The sequence below is a fragment of the Octodon degus genome, unplaced genomic scaffold (genome assembly GCF_000260255.1).
Source record: "Octodon degus isolate 3935 unplaced genomic scaffold, OctDeg1.0 scaffold00009, whole genome shotgun sequence".
Classification (NCBI taxonomy): domain Eukaryota; kingdom Metazoa; phylum Chordata; class Mammalia; order Rodentia; family Octodontidae; genus Octodon; species Octodon degus.
In genome coordinates, this window is record NW_004524585.1 from 13,210,116 (window position 1) to 13,228,413 (window position 18,298).

General features: G+C 43.0%; 3 protein-coding genes across 4 annotated transcripts in view; all 3 read left to right on the plus strand.

Moving 5' to 3' along the window:
* Window positions 1-18,298, plus strand: part of LOC101586177 (ATP synthase subunit f, mitochondrial-like) — a 290,636-nt gene that overhangs the window by 92,389 nt on the left and 179,949 nt on the right. The window lies entirely within an intron of this gene.
* The window catches only part of Zc3h11a (zinc finger CCCH-type containing 11A), a 48,563-nt gene continuing 43,218 nt past the window's right edge, over window positions 12,954-18,298 (plus strand). For both annotated transcript variants that reach the window (XM_004625380.2, XM_023708182.1), the window contains exon 1: window positions 12,954-13,043. The gene's annotated coding sequence lies outside the window, so the exon portion shown is untranslated. The remainder of the gene's footprint in view (window positions 13,044-18,298) is intronic.
* Window positions 13,804-18,200, plus strand: Zbed6 (zinc finger BED-type containing 6). Its single transcript, XM_004625382.2, has one exon. The coding sequence runs from the start codon at window positions 14,665-14,667 to the stop codon at window positions 17,602-17,604; it is 2,940 nt and encodes a 979-aa protein (XP_004625439.1). The 5' UTR covers window positions 13,804-14,664; the 3' UTR covers window positions 17,605-18,200.

The following is an 18,298-nucleotide window of genomic DNA, read 5'->3' on the forward strand; positions in this document are numbered from 1 at the left end:
GAGAGAGAGAGAGAGAGAGAGAGAGAGAGAGAGACAGACAGACACACACACACACACACACACACACACACACACACACACAGAGCTCCCAAAGACAAAGCTAGAAGATTAAATAAATAGATAAATAGATGAGTTCCAAATTATATATATAGAATGAGGGGAAAACAAAATCACCATGAAGGTACCACAGAACAAATGCTACAACCAAATCCATTTAGGAACACTAAAATTAGGAAAACTTTAAGATGCAGCAAAAAGTTGCATAGCTTCAAAGAATCTCCTTGGAAATACTTATCCATTCCTATGGTGATTTTAACACATATCCACAAAGTACAAATACTTCCCTTGGAGTTTGATTATCCCCTGTTCACAGTGAGCTAAATTTAGTGACACTTTCTTTTTTAAATTATTATTTTTAATGTATTTAATGCAGGGTCTACACAGTCTCATTGCACAGATTGGACTCATAGTGATCCTCCTGTTCTCAGCCTCCCAAGTGCTGGGATTACAGGCATGTACCACCATGCCCAGTGTCAGTTGCTGTCTCAGCACGCCCTGGAGCAGGGCCAGCATGTCACATTAGGATCAAACCCCAGTCCAGTGCTTGCCTAAGTGTGGGAAGCCATTAACTGGTATCCATTTTATAATAGTGTCAGCCATTTTCTTAAGTTTCTATTCCCCTGCTGAGTTAAGTTTCTGGTCCTTGCCGCCTTGCCCATTTCCCGATATGCCCCAGGGGTGGGACCTTCCTCTGTTGCCTAGATACCTGCTGACCCCAAAAGCCGAGACTTCCTCATTCCTACACTCCCTATATATACCCAGCACCTCCCCTGAATAAACGAGACTTGATCATAATCCTGTCTTGTCTCCATTCTTTGTGTCTCCTGTCCCTTCTCATCCCCACTCCCCCTCTAGGGTCCTCGTTGACTAACCTGCGGGTCGGGACACCTAAGCATGCACTTTAGTCCACTGAGATATCTGGCTAGCCCTTCTTTCTTTTTTAAATGTATTTGGTTGTTTCAGGGTCTCACTATGTAGCTCAGATTTGTGGTGATCCTTCTGCTTTCGGCCTCCTCAGCACTGAGATGATTACAGGCATGTGCCACTACACCCTGACTCTGTGGCTGGCTCAGCCTGCCCTGAGGGCAGGGCTGGTGAGGCATGTGGTGCCTGGAATTGAACTGTAGTCCCTGCACTTGCCTAAGCAGATGTTTTAGTCTGCTGAGCTATCTCGCTGGCCTTTAGTGACACTTTCTTATTATTATTTTTTTTATAATTTTATTTATTTGTGTGTGTGTGTGTGTGTGTGTGTGGCCAGCTCAGCCCGCCAGGGGGTGGGGCTGGCTGGCATGTGGTGCTGGGGGATTGAACCGTGGTCCCTGTGCTTTAGCTAAGCTTGTTCTAAGTAGGTGCTTTAGACCACTGAGCCATCTCACCAGCCCCTGAGCCATCTCACCAGCCCCTAGTGACACTTTCTAATGGATAGAATACAGAAAAAGGAAGAGTGCGCTTTACAGGGAGAAATTTGGCAGACCCACCTTAACCAAGGGACTAAGTTCAACTCATTAGTAACAAGTCAAGCTGTTATCATATGTCCCCTGGTAGGATGAAGAATAGGACCCCAAAATCTGTAACTCCAGTTTTATCATTAGAAAAATCCAAACTATATAACATGGCACAAAAACATGACCAGAGCTATTCAAGGTGTCAAGGTCAGGAAACAGATGAGAAGATTGAGCAACAGTCAAAGATTGGAGGAGACAAAGGAGTCTGAATGACTGAATGCATTCTGATGGCTCGGGGTGTGTCCTGGAACAGAAGCAACAGAAAGGGACTTTATTGGGAAGAATAGCAAATCAAAGATGTCCATACATTAGTAGTTCTTAGGAGTGTTAATTCCTTCATTTTTATAATTGTTCCATGTTTGTGTAAGATGTGAGCAGAGGGGAAGGTTGGGTGAAGAATGCACAGTGACTCTCGCCTATTCTTGTAACTTCCATAAATCTAAGTTATTTCAGGATGAAACCCATGGACAAAGGTGGAAATGAAAGGGCCAGCCAAATAGCTCAGTGGATTAAAATGCCTGCAAGCAGGTGCAGGGGCCAGGGGTTCAATCCCTGGGCCTGCCATGCTGGCCCCGCCCCTGGGGCGTGCTGAGCTGGCAGTTGAGAAGAGACTGGGCATGATGGTTCGCGCCTGTAATTCCAGCTCTTGGGAGGCTGTACACAGGCAGATCACTACAGGTCTGATACAGTAGTGAGACCCTCAACACCCTGTAGACCTTTCCCTAAAATAAAAAAATAAGGTGGAGGTGAAGATATCTGGGTTCATTCCACTTAAATGAAGGGGCACTATTCCGTATCTTTGTTCCTTCCACAAATGGATTCAACATAAATTACACATTGTTCCAAGTGTAGTTTGTTCTCTGCTTTTTACCCTATATGCCCAACCTCCCTGTTGATCTTCAGGCACACTGCCTGCGGGAACATACACTGAAGTGCTTTGTATTCATCCTGCCTCCCAGCACGAGAGTCAAAATAAAGACAGATTATTGACAACAGGTGATTAATATAGTGGCTCAGTTCTCTCATCTCTTTTTTATTTTTTTTGGCAGCACTACATATTGAACTCAGGGTCTCTGCACCGAGCCACATTTCCAGCCCTTCTTTAGTTTTGGTTTTGAAATGGGGTCTCCCCAAGTTGGCCAAATAGGGCTCTAACCTTAGCTTCTGCCTCAGCCTTGCAGAATGCTAGGACTGCAGGTATGTGCTTCCTCGGGCCACTCCATGCTCTCGCTGTGCCATGAAATGCTGAGTGAGGTATGCCTCACACTTCAAGTCAGAATGCAGCAACCAGCAGACAGTGATTAACCAGCCCTTCAGGCCTCACTTCCCCAGCTCCACTTCAGAAGGCTGAGAGGTGGCCGAGCCTGGTCACCATGAAAAGGGTCTCCTCCATCACTCTTTCCATCCCTGGACATGGTAACCATCTCCCCCTGCCCAAGAAGAGGGCAAGGAAGAGAGTACTGCCAGGCTAAGAGAGATGGCTGTGAAGCTGTTGCTTCCACCCCACGAAATGTGACAAGTGGAGTTAGCATATGTAAGCTTGGAAGCAACCCTGGGAAGCAACCTCTCATGGCTATGTCAACATGGTGCCACAGCCAGAGATCCCAGATGACAGTGACCAAGTGAGGTGGCTTTGCAAGTCCCTGAGTGGGACAACAGCAGATCGTAGCAGGAATCTGATGTCTCTATTTTTTTTTAATTTTTATTTTATTTTATTTATGTGTGTGTGTGTGTATGTGTGTGGCCAGCTCAGCCCACCAGGGGGCGGGGCTGGCTGGCATGTGGGGCTGGGGGATTGAACTGTGGTCCCTGGGCTTTGCTAAGCTTGTTCTAAGTAGGTGCTTTAGACCACTGAGCCATCTCACCAGCCCCGATGTCTCTATTATGGGTACATGTTTTTAGGGGAATCAAATTTAGCCTCTGTGATCATAAAAAAGCAAATACTGAAGGGCCAGCAAGATAGCTTAGGCAAGCACAGGGACTAGGGTTCGATCCTTGGCTCCAGTTTGATCCCCGCCCCTGAGCACAGAGCTGGTGGTGCATACCTGTAATCCCAGAGCTGGGGAGGCTGAAAACAGGAAGATTCTTATGAGTCGGAGCTGCGCAGTGAGACCCTGTACCAAATACATTTTTTTAAAAAAATGAAGCCAGGGGGCCTGCCCCTTAGCTCAGTTCTTTAAGTGGCTGCTTTAACAAAGCAGTCAGGCTCAGGTTGCTGTGGTTTGATCCCCACAACTCAAGCCAGCCAAACCTGCTCTGAAGGTATTCGGAGAAAAAAAAAAAAAAAAATCCCAGCTACTCCAGAAGCTCAATGTCAATAGGGGCATGTTGGTGACATGCTGTGTCAAAATAAAAAGGACTGGAGATGTACTTCAGTGGTGCAGTACCCCTAGGTTCAACCCCCAACACTGCAAATAATAATAATAATAATAATAATAATAATAATAATAATAACAGTAATAATAATAAGTAAAAAATAAATAAATAAATGTTTTGTTTTTGGTGGAAGGCTGAGGTAGGAGCCTGAAGCAAGAGGACAGCTGTGAGGCAGGAGGACACCCTGAGCTACAGAGGGCATTTAAGCCCAGTGTGTCTCAAACAAATAAACAAATAAAAACATTGGGTTTTGTCCTCCATTCCAGTACTAGTGGCAACCTGATATTTTCAAGAGGCTGAAGTTGGGGTACATCTGAGCAACATAATGGGGTCCACACTCACTTCAGAATTGAATGAAACTGTAGGTCATCCAAGTAGTGTTGGGCAAGTTGGAGAACACCAACATTTTTGGTGTCAAAAGAGTTGAGTAAAACTAGACCACGACCCCACAAGTGGCTGACATCATAGGGTGCACACACAATACCAAGCAGTTTGGTTCTGGTAGGCAGGTTCCGGTGGGCAGCCACGAGTGTACAGAGAGGACAAGAAGTGCTGGTCACAGGAGCACTTGCTCTCAGACATGAGAAGAAAGGGAATATAGGTCAAAACATTAATAGCCAAGAGGCAGTGAACAAACACAGGCTGTAAATTAGATCTTAACACTAGGTATGGTGACATATACCTATCATCCTGGATACTAGTAAGGCTGAAGCTGGAGGATTACAAGTTCTAGCTTAGCCTGGGAAAATTAACAACTGACTGAGACTGACTCTTAACAAACAATTAACTCACAATGAAGGTCCTGAGTTCAATTCATAGTACTGAGTGGGAAAAAAGATTGAATTTTAACAAGTGCTCAAGAGTTACTTGTCTATCACCCAAAAGAAAAGTATAGCCCATAAGCTGGGGGTAGGTCCTGGGAAAAATTAAAAATTAAGCAATGTCTTTTTTTTTTTTTTTTTTTTTTGTAGTACTGGGGATCTAACTCAGGACCTTGCACTTGCCAGGTAGGTGCTTACACCGCTGAGTTATCTCCCCAGGCCCCATGTCATGTTTATGTCCCAATAAACTGCACAGCTCCATAAGCCAGTCACATTTAAATGTGATCTCCAAACTTAAGAATGATTAATAAACAGCTGATTGCCCCATATTAGGTAGGTAACCTTTCTGTTTAGTTCTTTTCTGGGATTTTTTGCAGCTAAACCAATGGAAAGCTTTCTGTTAACTTTTCATTTTTCTTTCCCTTTATAGTTTTGTTTACTTGAATGTTTCCAGGAAATTTTGAGTAATTGTCTTGTCTCATATGTTTGCTGTTATCTGTGAAGAAATTCTTTCAAGATTAGAAGCTGACCAAAAAAAGCAGATATAAAGATAATGAGTCCGTTGTGACTCCTTTATTAAATATAGTGAATTAATACTGGAACTTGTATTTGTTGGTTGTGTCCTTATTCAGAATACAGTTTAACATAAAATGCGGAGATCTGCGAAGTCCTGCACGCTCCCTTCCTTCAGGGAGACTCCACGTGTAGGTGTGAGCAGAAGACAAGCTGTGCCATCCCTCACGTATCAGCCTTCCTCATCATACCTTGCTTTCACAGAATTTATCATCATTTCTGGTTTTTCTGAAGACCAAGTGCTTGTAAAAACTTGTAAACATTTCCAGAAACTCTAAATCAATAAGCCAGTGGCCTGTTTCCCCAGAGATAGAGGAAGATGGAAGGAACGTGAGGTTCTTCAAATGATAGCAACCATAGCCAGCTTCACAGACATTCACCCTGTGCAGGGGCATACGGTCCAGAGCTTGACTTCATGTTCTGCAGTCAGTTTCTTCAAATTCTTTTTTTTTTTAAGGGCCGCAATGAACTGCTTAATTGCTCAGGAGGAACTTCTTATCCTCCTGCCCGAGCCTCCCAAAGTTCTGGGATTACAGGTGTGCTCCACATGTCTGACCTAAGTTCCTACCTTTGAAATTTTTCTCTTTGAACTTGTTTTATAGATGAAACCTATAGGGACAATGGAGAATCCATACAGGAAGAGGGAAGATGCACAGAATGTGCATGTCCATTACTTGTAACCTCCCACATACATGCAGTGTTTGCAGTGCCCCATGCATGGAGGTCTTTGTGGGGACCCGTGGTGGCAGTTAATCTTAGTTGTCAGCTTGAGTGGAATAAGGGACTCCTGGAGAAATGCTCATGGAGTGGATTAGTCTACTGATGTTTATGACACAAAGAGCTGTAGGGAGGTGACGCTCATTGAGGAAGGTGGATCACTGTGGTGTGTCGCTACAGGATATATCTCTTGCTGGTGCTTCTCTTCCTGGCTTCCATGAAGAGAACATATTTTCCCCACTAAGCCCTTCTGCCTTGATTCTTCTGCCATGGACTCACTGACCATGGACTAAACCTCTGAAGCCACAAGCCAAGTAAATCTCTCTTCTTTTAAGCTGTGGGTGGTGGCCATTTTGCCCAAGCAATGAGATGACTGACCAGTACACCCATGATCTGTAGGAATTATCCAAGGCTGAGTGAGAGTAAGGTGAGCATGTTGTATACACAACTGAGTAATCCTGACAATCCCCAGAAGCCACGCTTACAGTTCAAACCAGAACTTGCTTTCAACAGAGAAAGAAAACAATGCTGCCCCAAGAAACACAAATGACTAGAGAAACCTACCGTATTCTTTCTTTCTTGTGTTCCTTCCATATGTCAGTTAATCACTTGTGTTGAACCAACACCGGATAAAGTATCTAAAGCTCACTCCCCTCATGACACTTTGGCCATATGCAGGGTGTCTGACTACTGAGTTGAACAACTCCAGGGCCAGAGATCTAATCTTACCCCTGGTTTCTGCATATACAGGTTACTGTCAACAACTGACTACCATATGCTAAGTAATATTTACCAGAGGCCATTGTTTTGGACAGAGCTCCTATAGGTACTAGGCCCCAATGCACCATACCAAATTGGAACTGAAATCACTTATGCTAAATGTTATATAATCAGAATGAACTGAGAAACAGGGGCTGTCTTTCAAAAGATAGTTACTGCTTGTCAGGTTGACAGCCCAACTTACCTGAGATGGCATGGTAAGTCTCTTTAACCCTGTAAGAAAAGAAACTTGGAAATGACCAGTCCATCTCCTTTTCCTTCACTGTGCTGTCTTCAGTCTTTTTGGCCTTAAACCCCTTCCCTTTGATTAGCAGCTCATCAGAACATTTTTCTGTTTCCTATGCTACCTGCTTCACAAATTGCTAATAAATGCCAGCTATATCCTTAAACTCCATCTCCTGAAGTTTTATTGTTGATGCTAATTTCTCACCCTCCAACATCTCTCTGCTCCAATCTACCTTCTCAAGTCATTATCCTGAGCAAGAAGCAATGGTTCTGTTTACAATCACTCAAACTCCTTTCCAGGAAATTCCACAAAACCCGCTCCCATATACACTCAATCTGAGCATTTCCTCCCCACTCGCATTTACTCAAGTGCATACTGCACACACTCAGGAACTGGGGCTATGAAGATGACCAGGACCTTTGTTGCTAAAGCTTTGGTAAATGAAGATGGGAGGAGGAATTGAAGGGCAGGGAGGGGTGCGGGAGGTGGGTTAAGTGCAGGTACAGATTCTCCATGATGCAAGTGATCATTATGCATAACTAAAATGTCCCAACAAAATCTGATCAGAGAAGGGAAAAAAAAAAAAAAAAAAGACATTTGTGACTAACCTCTCTGAGTTCACAGTATACACAGAGAAAAGCAAATGAGCAGCCAGGCAATTCTTGAACCATCTGATGAGCACAGGCTGCTGCATCCTGCAGGTGAAGAGCCAGTGGGTTAGCTGAGAGCCAAGAAAGGAGTTCTAACCAGGAGAAACTACATATGCAAAGACCTGGGGCTTTGCAAAATTAGGACACACTAAAGGAGATGCAGGTCACTCAATGTGGCAGTGCAAAGAGCCGGAGTGGGGAGGACTGGTAAGATTTTAGGATGAATGGATAAATAAAAAGTTACATGCAGATGCAATTTAAACCAGCACAAAATAGTATACAATAAAAAGTATATATTAGGGCCAGGGAGATAGCTCAGTAGAATAAATGTTTGCCTGGCAGGCACAAGGGCCCGAGTTCAATCCCCGGTTCCACAAAAAAAAAAACAAAAAAACAAAAAAACAAAAAAAACTGTATTGTTTCTACCTCAGACATCCAACCCTACATCCCTTAATTAACCACTATCAGTAGATTTTCTACATGTAAGTAAACATGTGGGGAAAGTATATTATATTCGCATTTTAGAAAAAGAAATTCTATGGTAGATTGAAAGCAATTATTGAAAGGGAAAGAGACAAAAATCAGATAAGAGACTGGCAGTAATCTGGAAAGCAGGCAGCAAGTAATAGGAGCTTAAACTGGGCAGGGGCAATGAGAATTAAGAAGAAAATGTAAGTGTGGGAGAGACTTGGGGGTGAAGTCAGTAGGACAGTGTAGGGATTCAATGATCTTACTGTCAACAGTTCTACCCGGGGAGAGACACTGCGACAGGAATGAGAAAGATGGACAAGACAAAAGCTGGGCTAGGTGGTCACTAGTCGGCTTTATGGGCAAGACTAACTCAACGCACAACAAAATGATCTTTTATTTATACTTTTGCAAAGTCAGTAACATGTGACACAAAGTTACGTAATGACTAATAGCTGACCTGAACCAGACAGGATGTTTTTCTCAGGATGGAGGTAGCTTGTTTGCTTTAGGCACTGAGGCCTAGTCCCACCTACACACATTTGATCAATTTCCTAGCTCCCCAGCATCACTATTCCGATGAAGTTTTTGATAACACCCAGCTTTCTGGCCTCAGTAACTGTGGGGATGGTGGGTGGTATCATTCATGAGGACAAAGGCGGGCATAGGAGGAGAGAGATTTATGTGAGAAGAACCCTGCAGGTATATAGAGAAATTCAGGGCGACTCCACAGCTTACAGGAGAGAGAACATTATTGAGGTATGTAGGAACTAGATTGTGAAGGCCTTTGAGTAATGGGAAGGTGTTAGAACTACATTTCATTGACAGTGGGAGTTTCTTTCTTTCTTTTTGGCAGAAATGGGGATTGAACTCAGGCCCTTGAGCTTGCCAGGGAAATGCTTATTCCACTGAGCCATCTCCCCAGCCCCAACAGTGGGAGTTTCTTGAAGTCTTTGGAGCAGAAACAAAAAGATAGAAGGTGTGATATTTACAAAGCTGTGCTTTAGAAAGACAGAGGTAGTCTGAAGGTTAGACAGGAGTGGCCAATGTAGAGTCAACGACCATAAATTGATGATTTTAGTTTCAGTGTGCTTAAGTGCCTTGGAAGCATCCACCTGGAAAATTTGGTAGGCAGCTAAATGGAGACCTGGGTCTGAGATAAGATCTGAGTCACCCAGTGCCACCCAGTCACCACATAGTGAAAACCATGGGGCTGAATAGGATGGCTCATGGAAAGAATGTGGAATCCTGGGAAACATCAATGATTCAATGAGCAAAGAGAAGGAGCTTGTGGTGGAACTAGAGGACAGGCAAGCACAGTGTGGAAGGAAACCAAAACAGAACTGGTTCTTTAACAATGAAGGGGGGCCGGGGAGATGGTTCAGTGGAATAAGCACTTCCCTGGCACGCACAAGGGCCTGAGTTCAATCCCTGGTTCTGCAAAAACAAAACAAAAAACAATGAAGGGAAGGGAAAATCAAAGAAAGAGAAAACAGTCAAATGATTGCATGATTTGGGGCCCTGGGTTTGAAATCTTGCTTCACTACTTCCCAATAATAAAATGAAACAAATGATTAGAACTTTTCAAGCATTTGTATAAGAGGTTTAACAACAGTACTTATCTTACAGTGGAATGGTGAGAATTAAACTGAATAATTGTGTAAAGCTGTTACTATATCGTGCGGTACACCACAGAGTATCAATAAATGCTGACTAAAAGTCGTAACAAAAGTAAACACTGAAAAGTATTTATTCTCACTGAATGACCCTACTGGAGTAAATTCAGAGATGCCAGAAGATGTTACTGGAGTATCCTAGGCCAGAGCCCAATTTAGGAAATCCCAACAAATCAGGTCCAGCCACTTGCCTCAAAAACCGAAGAGGAAAAATAATAGTGAAAATTGCAAAAGGAACTTTAATCAGCATAGCTCTATTGGAGAGACAATAGAGATGAGGGCGACCCATGCTATGGACAGTGAAGCAGTCCAGGTCAAACTGCTGTCATTATCTGGTCATTATCTCAGAATGGGTCAGGCAGGGTCCTGGCCACTGTGAGAAGGAAGTTGGGAAGTTGAGCTCCTTGGGAAGGTAGCTCTGACTCACCACAGATGTTATCTGTCAGTCCTGTTGTTCCTGGAATCCGAGGTGACTCAGACCAGCACATAGATGCAAACTGGAGGTGGAGATGTTAGGTATTTTATCCCACTTTAAACTAAGAGGATCACTGAGAGTTCAAGGCCAGCCTAGGCTACAAAGTGAGTTCAAGACCAGCCTGAACTGCATAGTGGAACCCTGTCTCAAGACAATAAATGACTAAATAAATACCCCCTGGGAAATTTGTAGGGCCACATGAAGAATCTGTATTTTTAGCAGAAACTGCCTCTAAACAGGGTGTGGTGGTGTGTGATTATAATCCCAGAACTCTAGGAGCCTGAAGGAGGAGGATCACATGTGTAAGCCCAGCCTGTCTCAAAAATAAAAAATAAAAAAGAAGGCTGGGAGTGGTACTTTGGTAAGGACCTGGGTATAATCCCCTGTACTGAGAAAAGAAAAAGGAAGATGAAAAAGCAGCCTCAATCTTTATTACCAGGACATAAATTCAGATGAAACAGATTTAAAAGTATGTGAGAGGTGAAAAGAAGCCACAGACTCTAGCAACAAAGGTGAAAAATGTAGCATGTCAGAACAAGGGGATCGAGTGCTACGCTCCTCCAACACACTTTACTTTCTTTTTTCTTATAGTGGGGACTGAACCCAAAGAACACCAAGTTTCATTCCCACTTTTATCTTTATTTTTAGTCTAAGACAGAATTTTGCTAAATTGCCAGGCTGGCCTTGAACTTGCGATCCTTCTGCCTCAGCCTCCTGAGTAGCTGGGGTAACCGGCCTGTGCCATCACACACACCCAACCTTACACCCCTTTTCCTCACATGGATAAAGTCATGTATATTACTCAGCCATAGGAAATCACTAGAGGGCAAATTAAAGCTCTAACAGGCAGAAGGGATAAAAGATAAGGCAAAAAGGGACTGCTCTTAGATGCTTTCATTGACCCCACTCCTGTCTAAACCTGAGACTGCCTCCACCTTTCCAAAGCACAGCCTTACACATACCACACCCTCTACATTTTTGTTTCTGCTCCAAAGACTTCAAGAAAGTCCCACTGTCAATGAAACGCAATTCCAACACCTTCCCATTACTTGAAGGCCTCCATGATCTAGTTCCTACATACCTGGATAATGTTCTTTCTCCTGTAAGCTGTGGAGTCTCCCTGAATTTCTCTGCACACCTGCAGGGTTCTTCCTCACATAAATCTCTCTTCTCCTCTTTCCTGGCCACTAATCTCTGTCCTAATTTAAGGTCCAGGTTCAAGTCCCCTACCTTGCCTTTGTTGCTCAGAATTGCTTTTGCTATTCTCGGTCTCTTCTGGTTCCAAAGGAATTTTAGGATTGTTTTCAGGAGTTCTGTGAGGCATGCTATCCATGCGTTTCAGATTGCATTAAATCCATCTAACAGTTTTGGAAGTATGGCCGTGTTCTCTATGGGTTGCACTAATCATGCCTCAAAATTTTTCAGAGAAAGGGTGCAGTGTGGTGGTGCACAACTACAATCGTGTTCTGGAATTTCCAAGAAACTGGAGAGACCAGGAGGGATTTTTCAGGAGGACTTTAATGGTGTACTGTCTCAGCCACAAGAAATACTAAAAACTAGGCTGGACTCCAATCCAGGTGAGGTCCCCTTTTATACAATTTGTGATGTCAAGCAAGTAGAGATACAAAATGAAAAAAAAGGCAGTCACCCTAGAGCTAACCCTATCTATCTTAGCCTTGAAAGAGAACAAGTGCTGTGCATCTGGGGATGTTACGATGCATGAAGCTTGTTCATAGTCCCATTTGTTAGTTTTATCAGTGTCAGTACCCAGAATTGGCTCTCTAAGGGAGGAGAGTCCCATGAGAAAACTGCCTTAAGTGCAGCCCTTATCAGTGAGAAAGGCAAAGGACCCAGGGAAAAGCAAGTCTGCATTCCTGAAGGAGGGGTGGCCTGGAGAGTTGCTTGCCTGAGCTGGGAGGATTTTGCAGAGGGTAAGCCTAACTTTCTCTCAGTTCTGCTTTCATCCAGTTAGGAGACTGGCAGCAGGATCCAAGAATTGAAGACCAGGGCCAGAGAGCAAGGTCCTGAGTTCTATGCCTATTCAAAAAAAAAAAAAAAAAAAAAAAAAAAGTTAGCCAAGGCCAGCCTGGGCTACATAAGTTCAAGGCTAATCTGAATTACATACCAAGAACTCCCTGTTTCAAGAAAAACAAAAAACTAAAACAAATGAAAAAAAAACTTTAAAAAATTGTAAAAATCTTACAATAGTGCAAAGGAAATCTATAGTTCATTTTTACATCAAATTTATACAGGCCTTCAAAACATTTGGTAAACTGAACGCTTACCGCATGGTGGACAGTTCTTGCAGTATTCTCATTCACTTAGTTTGATTTAAAACAAAAAAAACTTTATCAAAGACATGTGAAGAGCCAACAGAACTTGCAGAAAGGGCAAATCCTCGCCAAGGAAGGGACCCAATAGCCAAGCGCTTCGCAGCCCACGTGTCTCCGTGACGCAGGGAAGCCATTTTAGGCATCGTCTCATAGAGGAAACTACATCTCCCAGAATTCCCCGCCCTCGGCGTCGTGCTGGCACTATTACTGGCCGGGCTTTAGAACCAAGCCTGTAGCCGGGCGCCATCTTTGACGCTGGCAGTCTTAGGTTTTTTTTGCTGCTGAGAGGACGGCAGACGGCAACGGCTAAGAAAGAAGAAAGACGTGGCAGCAGGCGGGAGTCGGAACTAGTGTCATCGGTTCGGTAAAGTTTCTGTTCTCTGGTAACTAGACCCGTTTTTTGATTGCTGGGTGGCTTGGGGGGCAGGGAGGTGGGGGAAAGGGCGAGGGGAGTGGCAGCGGCCTTCCCTCGCCCCTGGGTTGTGGCCTAGCCGGGGGAGTCAGAGCGGGGGTCTTTGAGCCTTGCGGTAACGATCCCCCTACCTCTCGGCCGATGCCCTCGCGGGCTTGAGTGGGAGCCCGGTTCCCGTTCCCTTCTGCCGTCCGCCCCACCCCCACGCTCTGCGCCCAACCCCCAAGGCGCCTGCTCCTTCCCGACCGGCCTTCTTCCCCTCCCCCACTTCCGGTGCTGAGGAACCCCAAGCCAGGGCAGCCCTGTAAACCAACTGTTCTTCGACCCCGACAGTCACTAGATGGCTCTCCGCGCGGCAGCTGTCTAGGTTAGCGGACCCACCTTACCTGAGTCAGCCGGAGTTCCAGAAGCCGAGTTTACCTGTTCATTGCCCGCTATGTGAGACCTTTTCTCAGACTCCACATAGAAAGCCACTGACCTTACTTCGCTGTCCCACACCCATTCCCCATCTCCCCTCGCCCCCCTCTTCAGAGTTAAGAGCTACAGGGACACTTCGTTCTCCTTGTAGGATTGGTGAACCCGTAATGAAGAGCACCCCCTAAACTCCCATAATCGGTGTGGATTCCTATGGGGAAGGTCCATATTGTTGACATCTTCCAGGCCTTGGTTCTGGACCTTGAGAAGGAGGCTGTGGAACTAGTAATAGCGATGCTTTGTAGGGTAAATATGTGTAGGTATGGAGGAGAGGGGAGGGATCAATGCAAAAGAAATGGAATTGGTGTCAAGGGCTTACTTAAGTTTTTGCTGTTCATATAGAGATCAACTTGTTAATTATTTACAAGCGTAAAACTTTAGTATAAAAAATGTTAACTTTTTAATAGAAACGGTTAATTGAAAATGTTGCTTGTTACCTTGTTTTAAAATTTAATTCCCAAATAATTTTTTCAGTCACTTACATTTTTCAAAATGTGCTGTTAGTATTAAAGAGGTCAATTAGAATTTAATGACCAGTATGTGGAGTCTGATTTAGCTTTCCAGAATTGACTAAAATTTTGGGTTGTATTGGCAAATCAGTGATGAATATTGAATGGTGCACTATGTTTTTGTTTAAATGAAATTTCCTGAAAATTTCAGAAGAAAATTGATGTTATCACGAGGCATCATAAAATACATATTTTAAGAACTGAAGGCATTTCAAGCAGGTGCAGTCCTTGATGAAGCAGGAAAAACGTGAACCTGAGATTTGAAAGCTCTGGCTTCAGCTGCTAATAACAAGCTCAACTCTATGACTGTGGGGAAGTGGGCCTTAGTTCTTTTTTCAGTAACATGAGAATGCTGGACTGTTCGCATTTAGAATTTAGAACATTGGAAGGGATTTTAAAACCCCCTAACAAAGAGTTTGGGGATGTTCTTCACTGCTGTCATTTTTCTTCCAAAAATAATCAGGCTTCGAAGTCATTGTTCCAAAGGGAATTTGACTCCCCCTAGAAATTGGGAAAAAGGTAATATAAATAGAAAGTAACAGCTGTATTTCTGCTTCAGTAACAAACCCATTGGCACATCCTGGTAGGAATTTTGGAGCCATAAGGAGAATGAGCGTATGTGCTTTAAGTGTACCAGTTTCCTCACTCTCTCCTGACAGAAGATGCAACACTTTCAGTGGTGCTGGGATTCTGGGATGCGTTTCCATTAATTCTAATTCAGATGAAGAGGATGTTGTAGAGGGAAAGATGGTGTCAGGAGTGGATAAAGAGGCAAAATTGCCTGCTAAAAAGAAAAGAAAGAAGGGTTTGCGGATTAAAGGGAAAAGGCGTCGAAAAAAATTGATTCTTGCCAAAAAGTTTAATAAGGATTTGGGATCTGGGAGGACTGTTGTGGATGCTCCTGCTTTGTTAACTTCCAGTGCCCCTGAGCAGGATGAAGAAAATCTTTTTGACAGCAATATAGAAAAACAGATCTATCTTCCTAGTACCAGAGCCAAGACCTCCATTGTGTGGCACTTCTTTCATGTTGACCCCCAGTACACGTGGAGAGCCATTTGTAATCTTTGTGAAAAAAGTGTCAGTAGGGGTAAACCAGGCAGCCATCTTGGTACATCTACTCTTCAGAGACATCTGCAGGCCAGACACTCACCTCACTGGACCAGGGCCAACAAGTTTGGAGTCACTAGTGGAGAAGAGGACTTTACTTTGGATGTATCTTTATCTCCCCCTTCCCCTGGCAGCAATGGAAGCTTTGAATATATTCCTACTGATTCTATAGATGATAGTAGAATGAGTAAGAAACGTCATAAATCAGCAACTGATGCTCTGAGGGCTGAAAGAGGGAGATTTCTCATCAAAAGTAACATTGTCAAGCATGCTTTAATACCTGGAACCAGAGCCAAGACTTCTGCAGTTTGGAATTTTTTTTACACTGACCCTCAGCACATCTCAAGAGCTGTGTGTAACATATGTAAAAGAAGTGTGAGCCGGGGTCGGCCAGGTTCCCACTTAGGAACTTCGACGCTACAAAGACACCTGCAGGCCACACATCCCATCCATTGGGCTGTTGCCAACAAAGACAGTGGTGCTATTGGAAATGGATTAGATGAGACTGAGACTGAGAATGGCGATCTCTTGAATGATACTTTACATGGAGAGAAGTCTACAGGCAGCCAAGATTTAACCGCTGAGGACCTTAGTGACTCTGATTCAGATGAATCTCCTTTATTAGAAGTTGAAAATAGATCAGAAAGTCCTGTGCCTGCTGTAGAACAAGACAATCATACAGATGCACAAGAGAGAGAAACAGCATTTTGTGAAAACTTGGCCTCTAATCAAATAAGCCAGGCAATTATTCAAATGATTGTAGAGGATATGCATCCTTACAACTACTTCTCAACCCCAGCTTTTCAGAGATTCCTGCAGATTGTGGCTCCTGACTATAGATTGCCATCAGAGACTTACTTTTTCACTAAGGCTGTACCTCAGTTATATGATTGTGTCAGAGAAAAAATTTTTCTAACTTTAGAGAATGTTCAAAGCCAAAAGATACACTTGACAGTTGATATATGGACCCATGACCCATCCACTGACTATTTCATTGTGACTGTACATTGGGTGTCTTTGGAAACTGCATCTTCTCCTAATAATAGCAGGAGCCCTGATTTTAGAAAGTGGGCAGTGCTTTGTGTTACAGGTTTGGCCAAAGACTGTTTGATAACAAACATTTTGCAAGAATTAAATGACCAGATTGGTCTGTGGCTTTCTCCTAATTTTCTTATCCCTAGCTTCATTGTTTCTGACAATTCTTCTAATGTGGTACACGCAATCAAAGATGGTGGTTTTACCCATGTGCCATGCTTCCTGCATTGTTTAAATATCGTCATTCAGGACTTCTTCTGTGAGCACAAGAGCATTGAGAATATGTTAGTGGCTGCTAGGAAAACATGTCATCATTTTAGTCACTCAGTCAAGGCTCGTCAAATACTACAAGAGTTCCAAAATGATCACCAGCTTCCATGGAAGAATTTGAAGCAGGATGAAACAGGTCATTGGGTTTCTACTTTTTATATGTTAAAATGGCTCTTGGAGCATTGCTACTCAGTTCATCATAGTCTTGGTAGAGCCAGTGGAGTTGTACTCACCTCCCTTCAGTGGACGCTAATGACTTATGTTTGTGATATTCTTAAGCCTTTTGAAGAGGCCACCCAGAAAGTAAGTGTAAAGACCATGGGATTGAATCAGGTGCTACCCCTAATCCATCATCTACTTCTTTCCCTTCAGAAACTCAGAGAAGATTTTCAAGTCAGAGGTATTACTCAAGCTCTCAATCTGGTGGACAGTTTATCTCTGAAACTTGAAACTGATACCCTACTAAGTGCCATGCTCAAATCTAAACCCTGTATCTTAGCTACTTTGTTAGATCCATGCTTTAAGAACAGCTTGGAAGACTTTTTCCCTCATGGTGCTGATTTAGATACATATAAACAGATCCTTGCAGAAGAGGTTTGCAGTTATATGGAATCTTCACCAGAGGCTTGTCAAATTGCAACTACAGAAGCCTCTGGTTCCTTAGTTACAATAGGAGCCGAATCATTTACCTCCTCTATAAAAGAAAGTACCTCCAATTCAGGTTCCATGGATAGCTCAGCTGCAGACACTGTTGCTACTAGAAGCAAAAGCTTCATGTTTCCTTCTGCTATAGCCGTGGTGGATGAGTACTTCAAAGAGAAATATTCAGAGCTCTCAGGAGGTAATGATCCTTTGGTTTACTGGCAGAAGAAGGTGAGCGTCTGGCCAGCGTTAACCCAAGTTGCCCTTCAGTATCTAAGTTGCCCCATGTGTAGTTGGCAGTCTGAATGTATCTTTACTACAAATAGCCACTTTCATCCAAAGCAAATCATGAGCTTGGACTTTGACAATATAGAACAATTGATGTTTCTGAAAATGAACTTGAAAAATGTTAACTATGATTATTCTACATTGGTTCTGAGCTGGGATCCTGAAAATAAGGTTGTTCAAAGCAGTGAAAAAGAAATATTACCTTAATTTCTTTTTCTTTTCTCTATTTAAAATGGGCAACTTTTTGCTGTGTTACTGTATTCTTATTGCTATAATCATTATATGTAATCGTACTAATTCTTTAAAAAAAAACTGGGTTTGACCTGGCAAGCAGAAGATCCTGAGTCCTGAATTTGATTCCTAGCACCAAAAAAAAAAAAGAAACAAAACTGGGTTTGATTTGGTGCCTACCTGTTTGGGACACTGAGGCAGGAGGATTGCTTGAGTCTACAAGTTTGAGCCTGGTCAGTATAGTGATACTTTGTATCAAAACCAAAATAAAACAAAAAACAAATCTAGGAAAACCTGAAAACACAAGGGCTAAAAATTCCTCAGAAGCAGTGTGTACTGTTTGATAGAATGAAGATTTGCTTTATTTAGTAAGTTACAATTGTTAACATTTGAAAATTTTGAAATCAGTTAAGAAAGCAAAGACATTTTTAGTTACAAAAAATATAGTGCAGCATTGAAAGGCATTAGGCCATTTTTGGCTGGTAGACTGAGCTAGTAATGGATGCTAGAATTTCCCCCAACATGGGAACTTTGATAACTCTGAAACCTGTAAATTAAAAAAAAAAAAAAAAGACTAATCTGGTGTTCCTTCCCTCTCTTCATTTTTCTTAAAAAACCCTAATGCTGGTCTACAACTTTGGAAAAAGGAAACCCACAAAATTGTTTTATA